This window comes from Camellia sinensis, chromosome 14, assembly GCF_055761805.1.
Source record: "Camellia sinensis isolate YWXY chromosome 14, ASM5576180v1, whole genome shotgun sequence".
NCBI classification, from domain to species: domain Eukaryota; kingdom Viridiplantae; phylum Streptophyta; class Magnoliopsida; order Ericales; family Theaceae; genus Camellia; species Camellia sinensis.
In genome coordinates, this window is record NC_138974.1 from 53,295,197 (window position 1) to 53,311,713 (window position 16,517).

The 16,517-nt window shown below is 40.1% G+C and overlaps 1 protein-coding gene across 1 annotated transcript; it reads right to left on the reverse strand.

Moving 5' to 3' along the window:
- Positions 1-5,695: 5,695 nt before the first annotated feature.
- Positions 5,696-16,200, reverse strand: LOC114316708 (glutamate receptor 1.2-like). Its single transcript, XM_082904869.1, has 5 exons — positions 15,811-16,200; positions 13,816-15,189; positions 13,217-13,448; positions 7,173-7,541; positions 5,696-6,299 (listed from the first exon to the last, which is right to left on the reverse strand). The coding sequence occupies exons 1-5, from the start codon at positions 16,198-16,200 to the stop codon at positions 5,872-5,874; spliced, it is 2,793 nt and encodes a 930-aa protein (XP_082760995.1). The 3' UTR covers positions 5,696-5,871.
- Between the last annotated feature and the right edge of the window lie 317 nt (positions 16,201-16,517).

Genomic DNA, 16,517 nt, shown 5'->3' on the forward strand with positions numbered 1-16,517 from the left:
GTCACCCCATAAAAAGTTTTGATTCAGCTTATCCATATCTTCCCAAACCCCCTTAGGGAATAACAGAGTTTGCATTGAGCATGTTGGAATAGCGGATGAAACAGATTGAATGAGTGTTGCAAGACCCATCAAAGATAATGTATGGGTCTTCCATCCAGCAAGTTTCCTTTGCATCTTCTCCAAAATGGAGTTAAAATATCTCCAGCTCACTCTATTATGCAATAGAGGGACCCCAAGATATTTCCCCAGATCATCAGTAAGAGGAAATCCACACATAGAACTCAAAGCTCTAGCATGCATTCGATCCACATTTGTTGAAACAAAGAGTTTTGATTTGTGAGGGTTTAATTTTAACCCAGATAAAGTACTGAACTCATTGAGAGTCGTAATTATACTCTCACAAGTAGAGAGCTCAGCTGAGGCAAAAAGCATCAAATCATCCGCAAAGAAGAGATGGGTCATACAAGGTCCACCCTTACACACAGAAATGCCTTTCCACTTTTTCCTCTCCACTTGGTGGTATATCATATTAGAAAGGCGTTCCATGCATAACACAAACAAATAGGGGGAAAGAGGGTCACCCTGCCTCAAAACCCTGCTTGGAGAAAATTCCTCCAGAGGTTCACCGTTCCACAAAACAGCCGTTGTGACCGAGGTAACACACTCCATAATGAGTTGGATTAAGTTCTGGTCTAGCTCAAATTCCTGAAGGGTTTGGTGCAAGAAATCCCACGAAATATTATCATAGGCTTTTTCAAGGTCTATTTTGAAAACCATACCACATTTCTTGCCTCTCTTGTGGTTAAGGGTGTGGATAATTTCCTGGGTTATAATGATGTTATCACAGGTGGTTCGCCCAGGGACAAAACTGCTTTGGTTAGGTCTCACTAGGTTGGACAAGAGAGGTCTCAGCCGATTGACAATGATCTTGGTAATAATTTTGTAGGTTACGTTGCAAAGGCTAATGGGTCGAAATTGTTTTATATTTTTAGGGTTTTTAATTTTGGGAATAAGAACAATCAAGGTTTTTTTGATCTCTCTGAGTATTTGTTTAGAGTGAAAGCAGTGCTTCACAAATTCACACACCAAAGGGCCTACGATATCCCAATAAGTATGAAAGAATATAGCCTGGAAACCATCAGGTCCAGGTGCTTTAAAAGCTTGGATATTTTTAACAGCAACCCAGATTTCCCCATTATTCACAGGTTGACAAAGCAACATATTGTCCTCCTGCGAAATCTTACGTGCAACCAGACCACACCAATGTTCCAATCTGACAGTGGGTTTGGGCTTAAAGAGGTTTTCGAAAAAATTTTGCATCAGGTTTTTTAACTCTTGGGGATGGTCCACCTAATCCCCATTGTCAGATTTGAGCACATCAATCTTAAGTTTCCTTCTCTTTGCAATGGTGGTAAGATGGAAGTATTTGGTATTCCGATCTCCTTGTGTGATCCAATTAGAACGGGATTTTTGAAACCATAAAAGTTCTTCTTGATAGAGAATCTGATTATATTGGGACACCAATTCCATCTCAAGGAGATAGAGGTTATGAGAATAGTACTGAGCTTGGGATTTTTGAATCCCTTCAATGCGCCCAATCAACCATCTTTTTTTCCTAAAGATATTACCAAAAACATTCTTGTTCTAGTCCGAAGCTTTCTTAGCCAAAGTTTCCAGAGATAGGGAGATAGATGAGTTCAAGAAAACCCAGCTATCAACCACCACAGCCCTGAATTCCTCATGGGAAATCCACGCTGCCTCAAATCTAAAGGGTTTGACAGGGGAGCTAGAGGAGTGCATACCTTGGGTGTAAACCATTAAAGGGGACTGATCCGAATAGGTCCGAGGTAAGTTGCGAACACAACCATTAGGGAATAAAGTGCACCATTCTGAGTTGCACAGAGCTCGATGCAGTCGAACCATTGTGTTTGCCCATCCCTTACGATTATTAGACCAGGTTAGTCTTGGCCCAACACAGCCAAGATCCATTAAGCTACATTTGTTAATTCGTTCCACAAATTGCCTGCTATTCAATTGTTTGAATGAAGACCATTTTCATTAATAATGCGAATAATCTTATAGTGAAAAACTAAAAAAAAGGTCCTCATGACATCCTTGAGGTTATATTCAAAGTGGTTGAAAGGTCCAAAAATAGTACGTCAACATTCTAAGACATCAAGAGCTCAAATCTTTCAACTTGTGCGTGGGTTTATTTTCCTTATTTTAGTTGGTGTCTCTCTCACTTTAAAAAGTTTTTATGTCATTATGATTTATGTTATAATTAAGAATTCATTCTATTTTATTGTAATAATTATAAATTTTTTTTAAAAAAAAAAACGAAGCGAGGCGATGCGACGCGACTAAAATAACACATGTTGGGATACCAAAGCTGGTGTGATTGGGAGAGGGAGGCCCGACTTTTGCCTGTGTATAACCCGGATCTATTGAATGCGTTAAACGCCACGTCACTGACAAACGGCTCCAGCTGCAGTTTGATTTGGGTCCCGCCTTTTGGAAATGGAGATTTAATGAGATGGGACAAGATGTTTCCAAGTTATGGAACTTAGAGGAGCAAAAAAAGTTCGATTCTCTTGTGAAAACAAATCCTATATCTCAGGGCAAAAGTTTTTTAAAGCCTGCCTTGGAGTGTTTGCCTTCCCAACAGAAACTATAGTGAGCTACTAGTTCAATGTATATGTTCCTCGGCGCATGAGTATCCAGACCAGGGCCGGATGTAAAATTATTGACACGGATGATGATGAGGCTGATGAGGCCCTTCATTCGAAAAGTTCTCAAAAAAGGTGTCGAGCTGATAGTGTTACCTTAAGCAGTAGTAAATATGTGAAGACTAGGTACTTGACTGGCCGAAGATGATGCTGCCAGCCAATGACCATATATACTCTTTTCAGCCCCAGGTTGAGGCTAAGAGAGATGTTTTGTATTGTAATTAGAATATTGTAATTGAGAATTTGTAACCAAAAAAAAAAAAAAAAACCCCAAGAGAATTTGTAAATTAGGTAAAGCACAGAAAAGTCTTTGGGATGAACTAAAATGAAAAATCATGGTAAACTCTTGTATCGTGATCCTTTTTGCCAACCATTGGTTTGCTTTTGTATCCGAATTCAGCATTGAACTATTTGATTTACTAGCTTGACTTTTTTTTTGGTTTGTCTAACTTAAGACATTTTTCGTGTGCTTTTCTGTATCATCTTGATGTTTCTTGGTAAATGTCACTTCAAACATTATCAGGCATGATATTTAGATTTTTGTCTTATCATTGCTTGTTCAAAAAGAGTCTTTATCATTGCGTGTTGTAGTTCCCCGTTTCTTGAATGACTGGAGAATTGGACTGGCTAGTCAGGACTGAAAGAGCTTGCTGTTGTGGACGAAGAAGTGTGTGCTTCTATAGCATATATAGTCATTTTAGCTATAGGGTGGGATTTTCTTATCTAGCTTAGCGATAAAACACTGTAAAATTTGATCATTACCGTTATTTCATTTGATTGAGAGGTTTTAATGCCTTTGGAAAGCCTCCTCCATTCCTATTGCCTCCTTTGGTGAAAAGTTCCCTTCTCTTTTTTTAAAATGCCTAAGCTCAAGAAACGTATAAAGTGGAGTTGTTTGTTGTTTGTTTGGCTGACCTCCTTCCCTTACGAGCTCAGTGTCATGTTTTTCGAAGTACCCATGCTTCATAGGTTGTTTGGCTGACCTCCTTCGTCCCATACGAGCTCAGTTGACCTAGAAGTACAGAAAGAATGGTTTCATTCGTCGTACATTATTGTATCACAATCTTTTTTGTCAGCCATTGGTTTCTAGTATCCAAATTTAGCTGTGAACTATGCAATTTACTAGCCCGGCTACTTGTTTTTTCAAACTTTAGATAATTTTTTTGTGCTTTTTTGGATGATAGAGTTAGTCAACTTATGTACTGCAGTGTGGTTTCCTCACAGAGTAATGTGGGATAGACTCTCACAAAGAGTGATGTGGGATAGACATCCATTCGGCTCCCACACTGGATTATGTTGATGTTTCTTGATAAATGTTACTTCATACGTTATTAGACGTATATCTACATTCGAGTCTTAGCATTACGGAATGTAGTTCTTCTCCCCCTATTCCCTTCCTTATCATTATAAAGAAAGGGAAGTATTTGTTGTTGTTCCATATCTTGGTTTTCCTCTTTGAAAATGTGGAGCTCTTTGTGGGTTCAATAGAAATCAAGAGTCCGAATGTATTTATGACATTACCACTGACGACATCGAGCAACCTGCTCCTTGGGAGTGTTTTAGATAACTTTTTTCCTTTGGGAGGAGAAGCCCACTTTGTAAACATAGAGCTTGCTTGCATGGTTCGCATAGGGTTTATTTTCCCAAATTTTAATTAGTTTGAGCCACAAATTTCATACTTCAATTTCGAGTAAAATTTTATGTCAATATTTTGAATTTGTAACATTGGCCTTGTTTGGGAAGTTGGCTATTTTAGTAACCTATTTTAGTTTTTTGCTATTTTAGTAGGTTAAAATATGTGTTTGGAAAGAGGGTTGGATTTTTTTGTAGTTGGATGTGATGTTTGTGAGGAAAAAAGTAAAATGATTATGAGTTTAATATGACGTTTTGCCTTATGGGCTATTTTAACCTATTTTGTTTTTTTTTTTTTTGAATTTTAGTCCCAAAAAAAAAAAAAAAAATCCCTTGCCAAATAAGGCCATTATTAAACTGATTCTATATAACTACTTTTTTTTTTTCTTTGTTCAAACGGTATATAAGAAACATTACATCAAACTGAACAATTAAAATTTAACAATAATTAAAAAGTCAACAATAACTAAACTAACAACCGTCAAAAAAAAGTCTAAGAAATAAACTACACACAATCCCCATATTGGAGAAACCAATCTCGTCTCCATAGAAGTCTGACATTACAATCTCACACTTCAAAACGATACTACACATCGCTACACAACCACCAGATTAAAATTTAAAAGTCCTAATATAACTACTCACTAATGATTAGATGACTCAACAGATACAAAGTAGTGTTTATGAATCACATATTCAAGTTATTTTATAGAAAGCATGTGCAGCTGTGCAAGTTCTAGTCAGTGTCCAGTGTGAAAAGTATTAGTGCGGCTTGATTTTTTATGATTAAAATCTAATTCAAGTGCAACAGGAGTCGACCCTAGTATCTAAATTGCTGACTTGGGATGGTACTCATTTGAATTGAATCCACAAACGAGTTTTCAATGTTCAGCTTGAAGTTCTTCTTGAATTGATCAATGTCTTGGAATCTACTCTCTGAATTTTACTAGTCATTTAAATGAATACTTATTAGAAGGTCCATATGAAAGGTCAACAAATAGTACATCACTAGGCAACATTTTAAGCTTGGAGGTTAACCAACAGAATTATTCTTTTTTATCAGAGTTCTTACACTTCTTATTGAGCTCTCAACTCTGCCTTTCTATTTGCATGTGGGTTTATTTCCCTGCTTTTAATTGGAGTCTCTCTCTCTCTCTCTCTCTCTCTCTAGAAAGTTTTGTAATTATGATTTATGTTATAATTAATGATTCATTCTATTTCATTAGAGTTGATATATATATATTGTAATAAAGAGAAGAAGAAAAAAGAAGCTACGCGATTAAAGTAACACATTTTGGGACAAGCTCATGAACACAATGGGATGAAAAAAGCAGAACTATTAAAAGGGTTATTAATAATCAAATAACCAACACGGAAAATATAATCGGAGTAATTTGAGTGGAGCAGTTTCTTCAGTACTAGACTCCACCGTCTGATATGTATAATCACCATTACTTTTTAAAATCAATTATATATGATTAGTTCCATGTCTGTAAAGTTATTGTCTCAGACATCACCTTGGAATTTGATTAATCAAATTGGAATTTGTAGTGGAAAGGAGCTTTACCCAGAACACTAGTACTTCACAAATAAGATTTCTGAATCTGTGAACTTTGGCATGCCATCTTTGATAGAGTGAGTGGATCGATAGTATGACAAGGGCTGAAGCTGAAGACAGCACACTGATAAGAAATAAACCTCGAAAGCTATCAACGTTGAGTCTGCTGGGGGAGCCATTAGTCACAGAGCTGTTCTCTGTCGACCCTAGAGATGGTGGGCTATTAAACCATGCCTGCTCTATCCTCATCAATGTCCCATTTTCCCTTAGCTGCCCAATCCCCCTTGATATCTCTGGGACCAACGGCAAACCTTTTCGAAAAACCTGTGAAAGATAGTAGGTAACACATGATAAGAAACCAACTAAATTATATGCACGTTGAGCTGGAAAAGCACCAGATCAAGCCCTGGAAACTCGTTCCCCATCTCTATCAAAGAGTTATAGGCACATTCACATACATAAAAATGAGGGAAAATGCTCATGTTCATTTATTAAGCTATTTAGCTCCTCATGATTTACTGCATCTAATGTAAGTACTCATGTTCCAGAGTACTACTGCGACATTTGTATGTGATGTTTCGTACTAATGAGGCCATGCAACATGGATGGATGGGATCGATCTTTATCACTTACCCATCCAATCAAGGTGGGTTAGATCAGCTCCATCCATCTGTGACTAGCTACTGGGTCTTATTTGTCTGGGAGCAAACAATGTTAACATGCTGAGTTGTGCTCTGGAACTCTTAAGTAGGGTTATAAGAAAAATCGGTGGAACAAAACTGTCTGAGTTGAATAGAAATTCCGGCTTTCAATTGGTTTTTAACAAGGTACGGTTTGTTTCGGTTTTGAAAATTTTACATCTACACTGACTGAACCAACCAAAATATTACATCATGTAAGTACTTTTTATATTTTATTTTTTAAAAATATTAGAAGATAAATGACTAATTCTACATGTTTTGTAACTCTCTTCATTTATTCATGATGTGAAATTTTACAAGTTTCTATAAAATCTTTAAAATCTTCTATGAGGCTTCGATTCCTCAAACCAACAAAATCAAAACAATTCAGTTGAGTGCTAAATTTTCCCCCAACCTCGACCAAACCGAACCAATTACGAGAATGACTCTCCTCAATACTCTTATCCTCCATACTTCATTTTTTGGGCTCCATTCTAGGCTCACAATGGAGGATAAGAGTATGGAGGGGAGTCATTCCCACCAGTTATGATCATAAGTAATTGAGGAATGATATACTCACAAAACCAAAACCACTGGTGGTAGATTCGGAAGCAACCATGGCATAGCTACCAGAATACTTGGCGAGGAAGATCTTGAGGTATGGGATCTCATCAATAATAGCAGCAACACTTCCACTTGATAATGCATCAGCATGTTCTTCAGGTGAACTATATATTCTAAGCCTAGAGTCCGTGAAGTTCAAGTTTTTAACTATGACTCCTTGTAAATAAGACTGACCTTTGTACCCTATATAATCCCCATTTGAAGCCAATTGAATCTGTTGAACAGTCAACAGTGAAGTCAAGGTCGCTGTGTAGCTTGAAGACAATATAAGCACCACAAACAGCCAAACAATCACTACAAAGTTACTGAACAACCTCTCTCCTGCAATGTCCAATGCCATAAAAAATAAAAGTCATAACATGTCAGTTAAGTTATTTTTGAGGATTGCAGATACAATTTATATCTAGCCTTACACCTAAGAATATGGGAAAGAAGAGCTGCTAAGCAGAGGGGGCGAGACTAATGAAGCTCATCGACCCAACCTCGCCTTTGACTAGGTTTGTGATGAGAAATTTGTATAAGAACAGCCAGTGAATGGCCAAGAAGAAGAAGAACAGGGACTAAGAAGAAGAAAAGGGGTTTGGGATATTAATTCTCTATTCTTTATTCCATAATTCCCAGGCTATTTATAAGCCAAAAGAGAACACTAACTACAGGAAATTAACAACTTGAAATAATAATGCAGAGGGTTGTGGCACAGAACATGGAAGAGGTTACAACCCATTTATTGAAAACAAACTACAACTAAATCCTATTCTTCAGGCATTGAGGCATTGAGGCAGAGAGGTTGCTATTTCCTGTTCTTGAGGCATTGAGGCAGAGAGGTTGCTATTCTCATGCATGAGGCAGAGAGGTTGCTATTCTCATGCATGACTTATTCCTATGGCAATAATGAACATATCACTCCTCCCCCCTTACACTATCCTTGTCCGCAAGGATAAAATCAGGGTAAGTCTTTGAAAAACGCCAACGATTCTCCCAAGTAGCATCTTCAATGGGCGCACCCACCCATTTAACCAAAATCTCGGTCTTTGGTCGGTAAAGCCCCTTTTGGATGACACGGGTGTCCAGCACTGCTTCAGGTTGAGGAAGAATCTCGGATGCATCGGATACGGGTGGCAGGCGGGTGGAAGCTGTGGTGACTGGTCCAATGTGCTGCTTTAAGAGACTCACATGAAAAACGTCATGGATTTGGGAACCAACTGGTAATTCGAGCTTGTAAGCCACAGGTCCGACTCGGGCAAGGATCTTATAAGGCCCAAAGAATCGAGGTGAGAGCTTCATAGAGCCGCGGAATGCAACTGTCTTTTGCCTGTACGGCTGAAGTTTGAGGTACACGTAAGCACCGACCTCGAAGACAACTTCCCGACGATGTTGATCAGCTTGGGACTTCATACGGTCACGGGCGACAACCAGATTTCGACGTAAGAGACTGAGAATGTCATCACGGCTGCGTAAAAGGTCATCCACGGCTTGAACTTTTGTGGTGCCAGGAATGTAGGAAAGTAGAGTTGGCGGAGGCTGACCATACACAGCTTCAAAAGGGGTTATTTTGGTGGATGAATGGATAGAAGTATTGTAACTATATTCAGCCCAGGCAACCCATTCCGTCCATTTTTTTGGCTGGTCATGCGTGAAGCACCTGAGGTATTGCTCGAGTGTGCGATTAACAACTTCCGTCTGGCCATCGGTTTGGGGATGATAACTAGAGCTCATACCCAAAGCTGTACCCTGCAGGTGAAATAAAGTTTTCCAAAATGAGCTGATAAAAACTTTATCACGATCACTTACAATGGATGCGGGTATGCCGTGAAGTCGGACAATTTGGTCAAGAAAGATTTTGGCCACGGTGAGAGCGGTAAATGGGTGCTTGAGTGGAATAAAGTGCGCATATTTGGTCAAGCGATCAACCACCACCATGATGACAGTTTTGCCGTGTGACAGTGGCAAACCTTCCACAAAATCCATGGAAATATCAGTCCAAACTTTGTCGGGAATGGGCAGCGGTTGTAGCAAACCGGCGGGACGTGAACAATCAGATTTGCATCGTTGACAAATGTCACAATTTTTTATGAAGTTCTTAACCGTGGTGCGCATGTGAGGCCAACTGAAACTGGCGTGGATGCGGCTTAATGTTTTATGATAGCCAAAGTGTCCGCCCACCGGTGAGGAGTGATGTGTGGATAATATGGTAGGAACTAGTGGTGAGGAGGGACTCAAATAGATACATCCATTTTTGAAGAGCACCCCATCACGTAAGGAATACTGTGGTTGAAGATGTGATGGTAATGAGCCCAACAAATGACTATAGAAAGGATCGGTGGCGACCTCTTTCTGGAGTGTGGTCCACCACTCCGCAATAGGCAAGGATATGGCATGGAATTCAAGCTCGCCAACCCGTGAGAGTGCATCAGCCCCGCAATTCTCTTTTCCTTTCTTGTACTCAATGATGTAATCATACCCGAGAATTTTTGGTAACCACCGGGTTTGGGCCGGCGTCGTGATTCGCTGCTCTAACAAATATTTTAAACTTTTTTGATCAGTGCGAACAATGAAAGGTTTTCCGAGGAGATATGGCCGCCATTTGCGGATGGCTTTGATTATTGCTAGCATTTCCTTCTCATATGTTGATAAAGCTAAGGCCATGGGCTTAAGAGCTTCGCTGAAATATGCCACTGGCTGGCCCTGTTGTGATAAAATGGCTCCAATGCCCACCCCACAAGCATCACATTCAATCACAAAGGTTTGAGAAAAATCTGGTAATCGGAGGACTGGAGGAGTTGTGAGTGCTTTCTTTAGTTGGGAAAAGGCAGTAGCGGCCTCGGCAGTCCAGCGAAACCCATCGTTGGACAATAATCGAGTGAGAGGTGCCGCAATTCCTCCGAACCCGCTGATAAATTTTCGGTAATATCCGGCTAAACCAAGGAAGCCACGAACTCCTCGTGCCGAAGTGGGGGTGGGCCACTCAAGAACGGAGTTGATCTTTGCTTGATCGACAGCCACTCCTGCAAAGGAAATAAGATGTCCCAAGTATGCTACCTGTAAAACACCGAAACAACATTTAGATTTTTTGGCGAATAATTGGTTGCTAGATAAAACTTGGAGGACTGCACGGAGGTGGCTGAGATGGTCGATCCAATTTTTGCTATACACCAAAATGTCGTCAAAAAAAACTAGAACAAACTTCCTTAAGTAGGGCCGGAGTAAGTCATTCATCAAACTCTGGAATGTGGAGGGGGCGTTTGTAAGTCCGAAGGGCATTACGATAAACTCATAATGTCCGTCATGTGTCCGAAAAGCAGTTTTATGAACATCCGCCTCTTGAACCCGTATTTGGTGGTATCCGGCACGAAGATCGAGCTTTGAAAAATACTGGGAGCCATGTAATTCGTCAAGGAGTTCATCTATGACAGGGATTGGGTATTTGTCTTTGATGGTAATATTGTTGAGAGCTCGGTAATCAACACAAAATCGCCAACCTCCATCCGCTTTTTTGACGAGCAATACCGGTGAAGAGAATGGGCTAGTACTGGGGCGGACCAAACCTGAGTCAAGAAATTCCTTCACCATCCTTTCAATTTCTGTCTTTTGATAATAAGGGTATCGATAGGGTCGGACACTCACGGGTGCTTGATTTGGTTGTAACGGAATGTGGTGGTCATGGGTTCGTCTCGGGGGCAAGGTATTGGGAATGTCAAAGACATGCTCAAATTCAGTGAGGATTTGGGCGAGGTCAGTGGGAGGTTCATTGACTAAAGTTGGTTCATGGCTTGGAATGATTTGAAAAAACAAGGCTGTTCCATTGAGGTTGAGAAGTTCCTTGTCGCTCAAGGCGGTGGTTGTAGGTTGCTTAAGGCCTTGAAAAATACAAGACTTACCTCCTTGCCGGAAGGACATGGTAAGACAGCTGTAATCTGTTTCAATTGGTCCAAGGGTGGCCAACCATTGAACTCCCAAAACCACTTGACAGGCTGCTGCTGGTAAAACATAAAAATCGGCTTGAATCGGAAAGTTTTGAACGAGGAGTATGAGCCCAAGGCATTGTCCTTCACAGTCGATTTTGTCCCGATTGGCCACCATTACTTGCAACTTCTGATCGCGTGCCACGGGCAACCCAAATTTCGTGACTATGGCTTGATCGATGAAATTGTGGGTGCTTCCCCCATCAATGAGGACAGTCACTGCTTTATTTTGTAATTTACCCACCACTCGAAATGTTTGAGGATGTGTCGTCCCCGCTATTGCATGGAATGAGATTTCAGGAAGGAGTTCGGTTATATCAGGTTCTTCCGGAGGGTCCATGGCCACTGTAGGTTCGATTATGGGTGACTCTTCGATCATAAACAACTGGGGTCTTTGACAGCGGTGACCCGGAGTGAACTTCTCATCGCAATAATAGCACAACCCTTTCTCACGACGTTCTCGTGCCTCTTGACTGGTAATACGTCGGAATGGAATTGGAGTGTTAGTCACGGTTTGACCCGCCTTTGGTGCGGGTGGAGGTCCTAGAACTCCGACTGTGTTGTTTGGAGTATACCGCGGTGTGAAGGCTGCCACTTGGGGACGAAAGGAACTGCTCCCTTTTTTTTGTAGAGAGTTGCGCTCTTCAATTAGCCGTGCCGCTCCAATGGTGTCAGCTAAGGTGCGTGGTTGTTTGAGTTTGACATCCAAGCGTATGTCATCACGGAGCCCCGCAATGAAACACCCAATCAAGTAATTTTCAGGCAACCCATCAACCCGATGTGAGAGCATCTCGAAGGCTTCTTGATAGGTAGCCACTGTCGAAGTTTGTTTGAGGCGGTTCAAAGCTTCCGAGGGATCCTCATAGTCGGTGGGACCGAAACGGAGCAGTAGGGCCTTGGTTAGTTCGTTCCAAGTTAGAGGTCCCCGAAACTTGGTCAACCATCGAAGCCATTGTAGAGCTATGCCCTCAAGGTGGAAGGACGCAAGCTGAACTTGTTGAGTAAGAGCAACATTTTTGAAATCAAAATATTGTTCAGCCTTGAAGATCCAACCTGTCGGATCGTCTCCATTGAATTTTGGAAATGAGAGTTTCAGGTGTGTATGGTTTTGGTCATGTGTGTTGTTGGTACCTTGGGTTGGTGATTGATTGCTGGGGGTGGGTCGAGGTCGGCTATGGGAGGTTTCGGCTTGGGCAAAAGGGTTATCGATGGGAATGGTGCTTTGTGAGACTCGTATGGTTTGAAGTTCTGTCAAAACAGTTTGTAGGGTACCATGGATTTGGTCAAAGCTGGACTCGTGGCGAGCAAGGATTTCGCTGACTTCATTGCGAAATTCAGCATTGCTTTTAGCCCGTGTGTCCATGTAACCTGGCTCTGATACCAAATGATGAGAAATTTGTATAAGAACAGCCAGTGAATGGCCAAGAAGAAGAAGAACAGGGACTAAGAAGAAGAAAAGGGGTTTGGGATATTAATTCTCTATTCTTTATTCCATAATTCCCAGGCTATTTATAAGCCAAAAGAGAACACTAACTACAGGAAATTAACAACTTGAAATAATAATGCAGAGGGTTGTGGCACAGAACATGGAAGAGGTTACAACCCATTTATTGAAAACAAACTACAACTAAATCCTATTCTTCAGGCATTGAGGCATTGAGGCAGAGAGGTTGCTATTTCCTGTTCTTGAGGCATTGAGGCAGAGAGGTTGCTATTCTCATGCATGAGGCAGAGAGGTTGCTATTCTCATGCATGACTTATTCCTATGGCAATAATGAACATATCAGTTTGTATCCCCAAACTCTCTCATAAATTGGGGAGGTGCTATCGGGCTAAAAGCCCTTGGTGTCACTCAAGTAAGTCTTAAATTTGCTCTACTTCGATATCATTTAGTTATGAAAATTCGGTTGCTATACAAAAAGTGATCAGGTTTACGTGTACCAGGGGTTAGTCTCAATACCCTCGTTATCAAATAAAAAAAAGAATAAAAAAGTGATCTAGTTTTGGAGAAGACAAATGAGACAGAAAGCTCACTATGGGCAAAAACAAGGGTTGAGAAGGAGAACCAGAGGACAGTCCCAATTTGCTGAGCTCGTGAACCTTGAAATTCTTCATTTATGGGACGTTCAATGAGCCATACCACAAAGCCTGTTAGGATAAAGAAACCAGCACTTGTTAGCCACAGATCTGAATCAAGTGGCTTCAAGAAGATCCACATGTTCTTCTTCATGTCAACTTGAGCTACTCTTCCAATGCCCATGTCGGTCTAAGTCGATGTGAAGTCAACATATAAAGATCTATTGGCTGTGATAGTAAGATCCCCCACAACAGCATCATAATTCTAATCCATCCATAGAGCAACACAAAACAAACGTTTCATGAAAAATGGTTTTTTCTTATAAATTAAACATAGATGTTTTACTTTGGAACTATATTGATCAGTGTGATACCAGCAATGCTATGTATCCAGAAAAGTGCATAGAATTTGGAATATGTAGCGCAGATTCATTCTGTGTGTGGCATATTCAAATACTGGGCACTTTTCAGAATATTTTTTTTCTTCTAGATATTTGATTGCCCAGAAAAGTTTCTAGGTACATATTCAAATTCTGGGTACTTCTCTAGATATCATTTTTGGTGTGATATTTGATTACATTTGACACAGAATGTACCTGAAGATAGACCTGATCTAAAAGATCATTGTATGTTCCTGCCATCTGTCCATTGGCATCCTCAAATGGAAAAAATTCATGAGGCAGTTCATATTGTAAGGTTTCAATGGCAGCATTGAATACATCTACACAAAAGCCAGTGACAGTGGTTGCATTGGTTTGAGGATTGCGGTTTACATTTATCAATTCCTTGAACCTTGTCAGAGGAACACCAATTCTAAGCCTTTTCCCACTCATTCTCACCAACCAACCTTTTGGAGTGGTTGTAGAACCGCCTGGCCATACAATGGCTTCAAGACCGCTGTTGGATGGGTACATTTGCTTTTTAATTCCATCTGTTGGTGTCCAAAACCCAACTCTTCTTTCACCTCTGTCGATCACATTCACCATTTCAAAGGCCTTGAAGATTAATCTCCCATTCAAGAGTTGAAACTTGCCACTTAAACCCACAATTCTACTCTGTAATATCTCTTTTAGAAGCATTGACCCACTTTGAGAGGCTCCAATGTTGGGCAAGTCCATCAAGTTCGGCCCCATGCCGCGTTGGTGAGAGTCTCTTGTACTGGGACTGCTTTTTTTTACCTTCTCAACTGCTAGTGCCCAAATTGCATCATATACCCATATACCAAACGCATTCAACTCTGCCACTTCAAAACTTGGGTCTTGAATGTGAAATTCCCTTCTCCATCTTACAGTGAAATTATGGAGCTCACTTGACCCCAGAATGTAAGACTTGAAACCCAATCCTCCTTGCATTGACTCAATGGAAGAAGAGTCCATGGTATGCAGCAGGTTCATGGTTATAGCAGTTACAATCCAAGCATGCCCTTCACCCATCATTCCTAACCTCTTCACATTTAGAAAAAGCCGAGAAGAGAGAGGAGGTGACATATGGACAATGTATACTGTTGTCTGAATAGTCTTGAGCTTGTGAAGCTCTTCAAGAATTTGATCATTAGTGGCTGAGTAAGAAATGGAACTCGTGTATGAAATGTGCATACTGATCTCTTCGAAGGTATTAACTAAAAATGGGAGAATTTCTCTCCCACAATCTGTGACTGTGTCCTCGTGAACAAGGATGACATTCCTCCATCCAAATGATCCTACAATGTCTGCAATGCCTTTGAATTCAATGATTTCATCTGGTTTTATTTGAACAGAATAAGGATAATGGGTGGAGTAAGGACTTGTTGCAAAAGAAATGATAGGTATTTTAGCTGTGTCTCCTAACAAGGCCAAAAGTTTATCTTCAAGCAAGGTCTCAGGGCCTATGATCATTGCTTGCACCTTGATGTTCTCTATTAGATCAAGAGCTGCAAAAGGCAAAGCAGAAACCTGAATCAGAAATATCTGAACTGTTAATGTAATCACAATTGTTCTTCATTAATTGAAGCTTTATATGGGGTATTGCAATCTCAATTAACACCACCACTAAAATTGAGTATGATCATAGTGGGTGTGCCATCTTGCTTGGATGGACCGAGTACATTGAAAGTTTTAAGGTAGCAAGTGAAACTTCTAAGACTATCTCGAGGAATAGTACATGAGATTTGAGATTATTCCTCTAGAATTGGATGTCCCAAGTTCAAGTCGCCAAGCACATGGGTTTCCATGAGCTAAATTACATAAACAAAAATGACAAAATCACTTATTAGTTGGAGTATGTTTAAGCTATTTCAATGGGCCTGATAATGTCAGGTCCCCTAAAAGGGAAAATAAGCATTTTTTTAGTCAATCAGTAGGAGATAATTTACAAATATCACAAAAATTACATCAAATTAGACATCAACTATATAACAAAGTCCAACTTAATACCTCAAACTATTGAAATAATAACACTGCCAATTGGATGCTACTGAACCCCTTGGGAAAAACATGTATATTTATGGGCACAGATAAGAAATGTAGGATTGAAAATGTCACCCCAGATTAACTACTGAATGATAAATCAAGAACATAGATAGAAAAACACTTTGCAATTGCAAGCACGTGAATATGAGAGGAAAAAACAAAAAACAAAGACTCACCAGCAGACAGAGCAAGCAGGGGTTCTCCATAGGAATCCCTTATATGAAGAACAACCCTAGTTTCATAGTTAGGAGTGTTTACAGCATAAAAATCGGAAATCGCCATCGCAATGCAGCTATGAACAACCTTCCCTACCCATGATCCCATATCAAGAATCACACCAACCTTAACCTCATTCACAGCACCACCAAGATTACAACTACTACTACTCTGTCTCTGGCATGCAAATTCATCAAGCTCTGCATTTAACAGAGTTAGAAAGCTCAACAACACTAGCAGTATTAGAAATGAAACCTGAGTGTTTTTCTTCATCCTCATCTTGACTTGGACAAATGAGGTGTGTGTTTGTTTGTTTAGTTTTCTTTTTCTTTTTTAATTATTAGCCACAATTTTCTCATAATATTTTCTTATATAAGCATGTTCAGCATACGCATTTGAAAATCCACAAACGAGTCTTCAAAGCTGAGCTTTTTTCTTGAATTGATCAAGAACAACTAGCTCTCGTTTACGAGTCAATAATCATCCTCATTATGCTATATTTTTCCTCAAATTTTGCTTTCTTGTGGTCATGTGGTTTATATAATTTTAATTACATTAGTTTTATTTTTAAAATTTTCAAAAAGTCTATTTAGAAT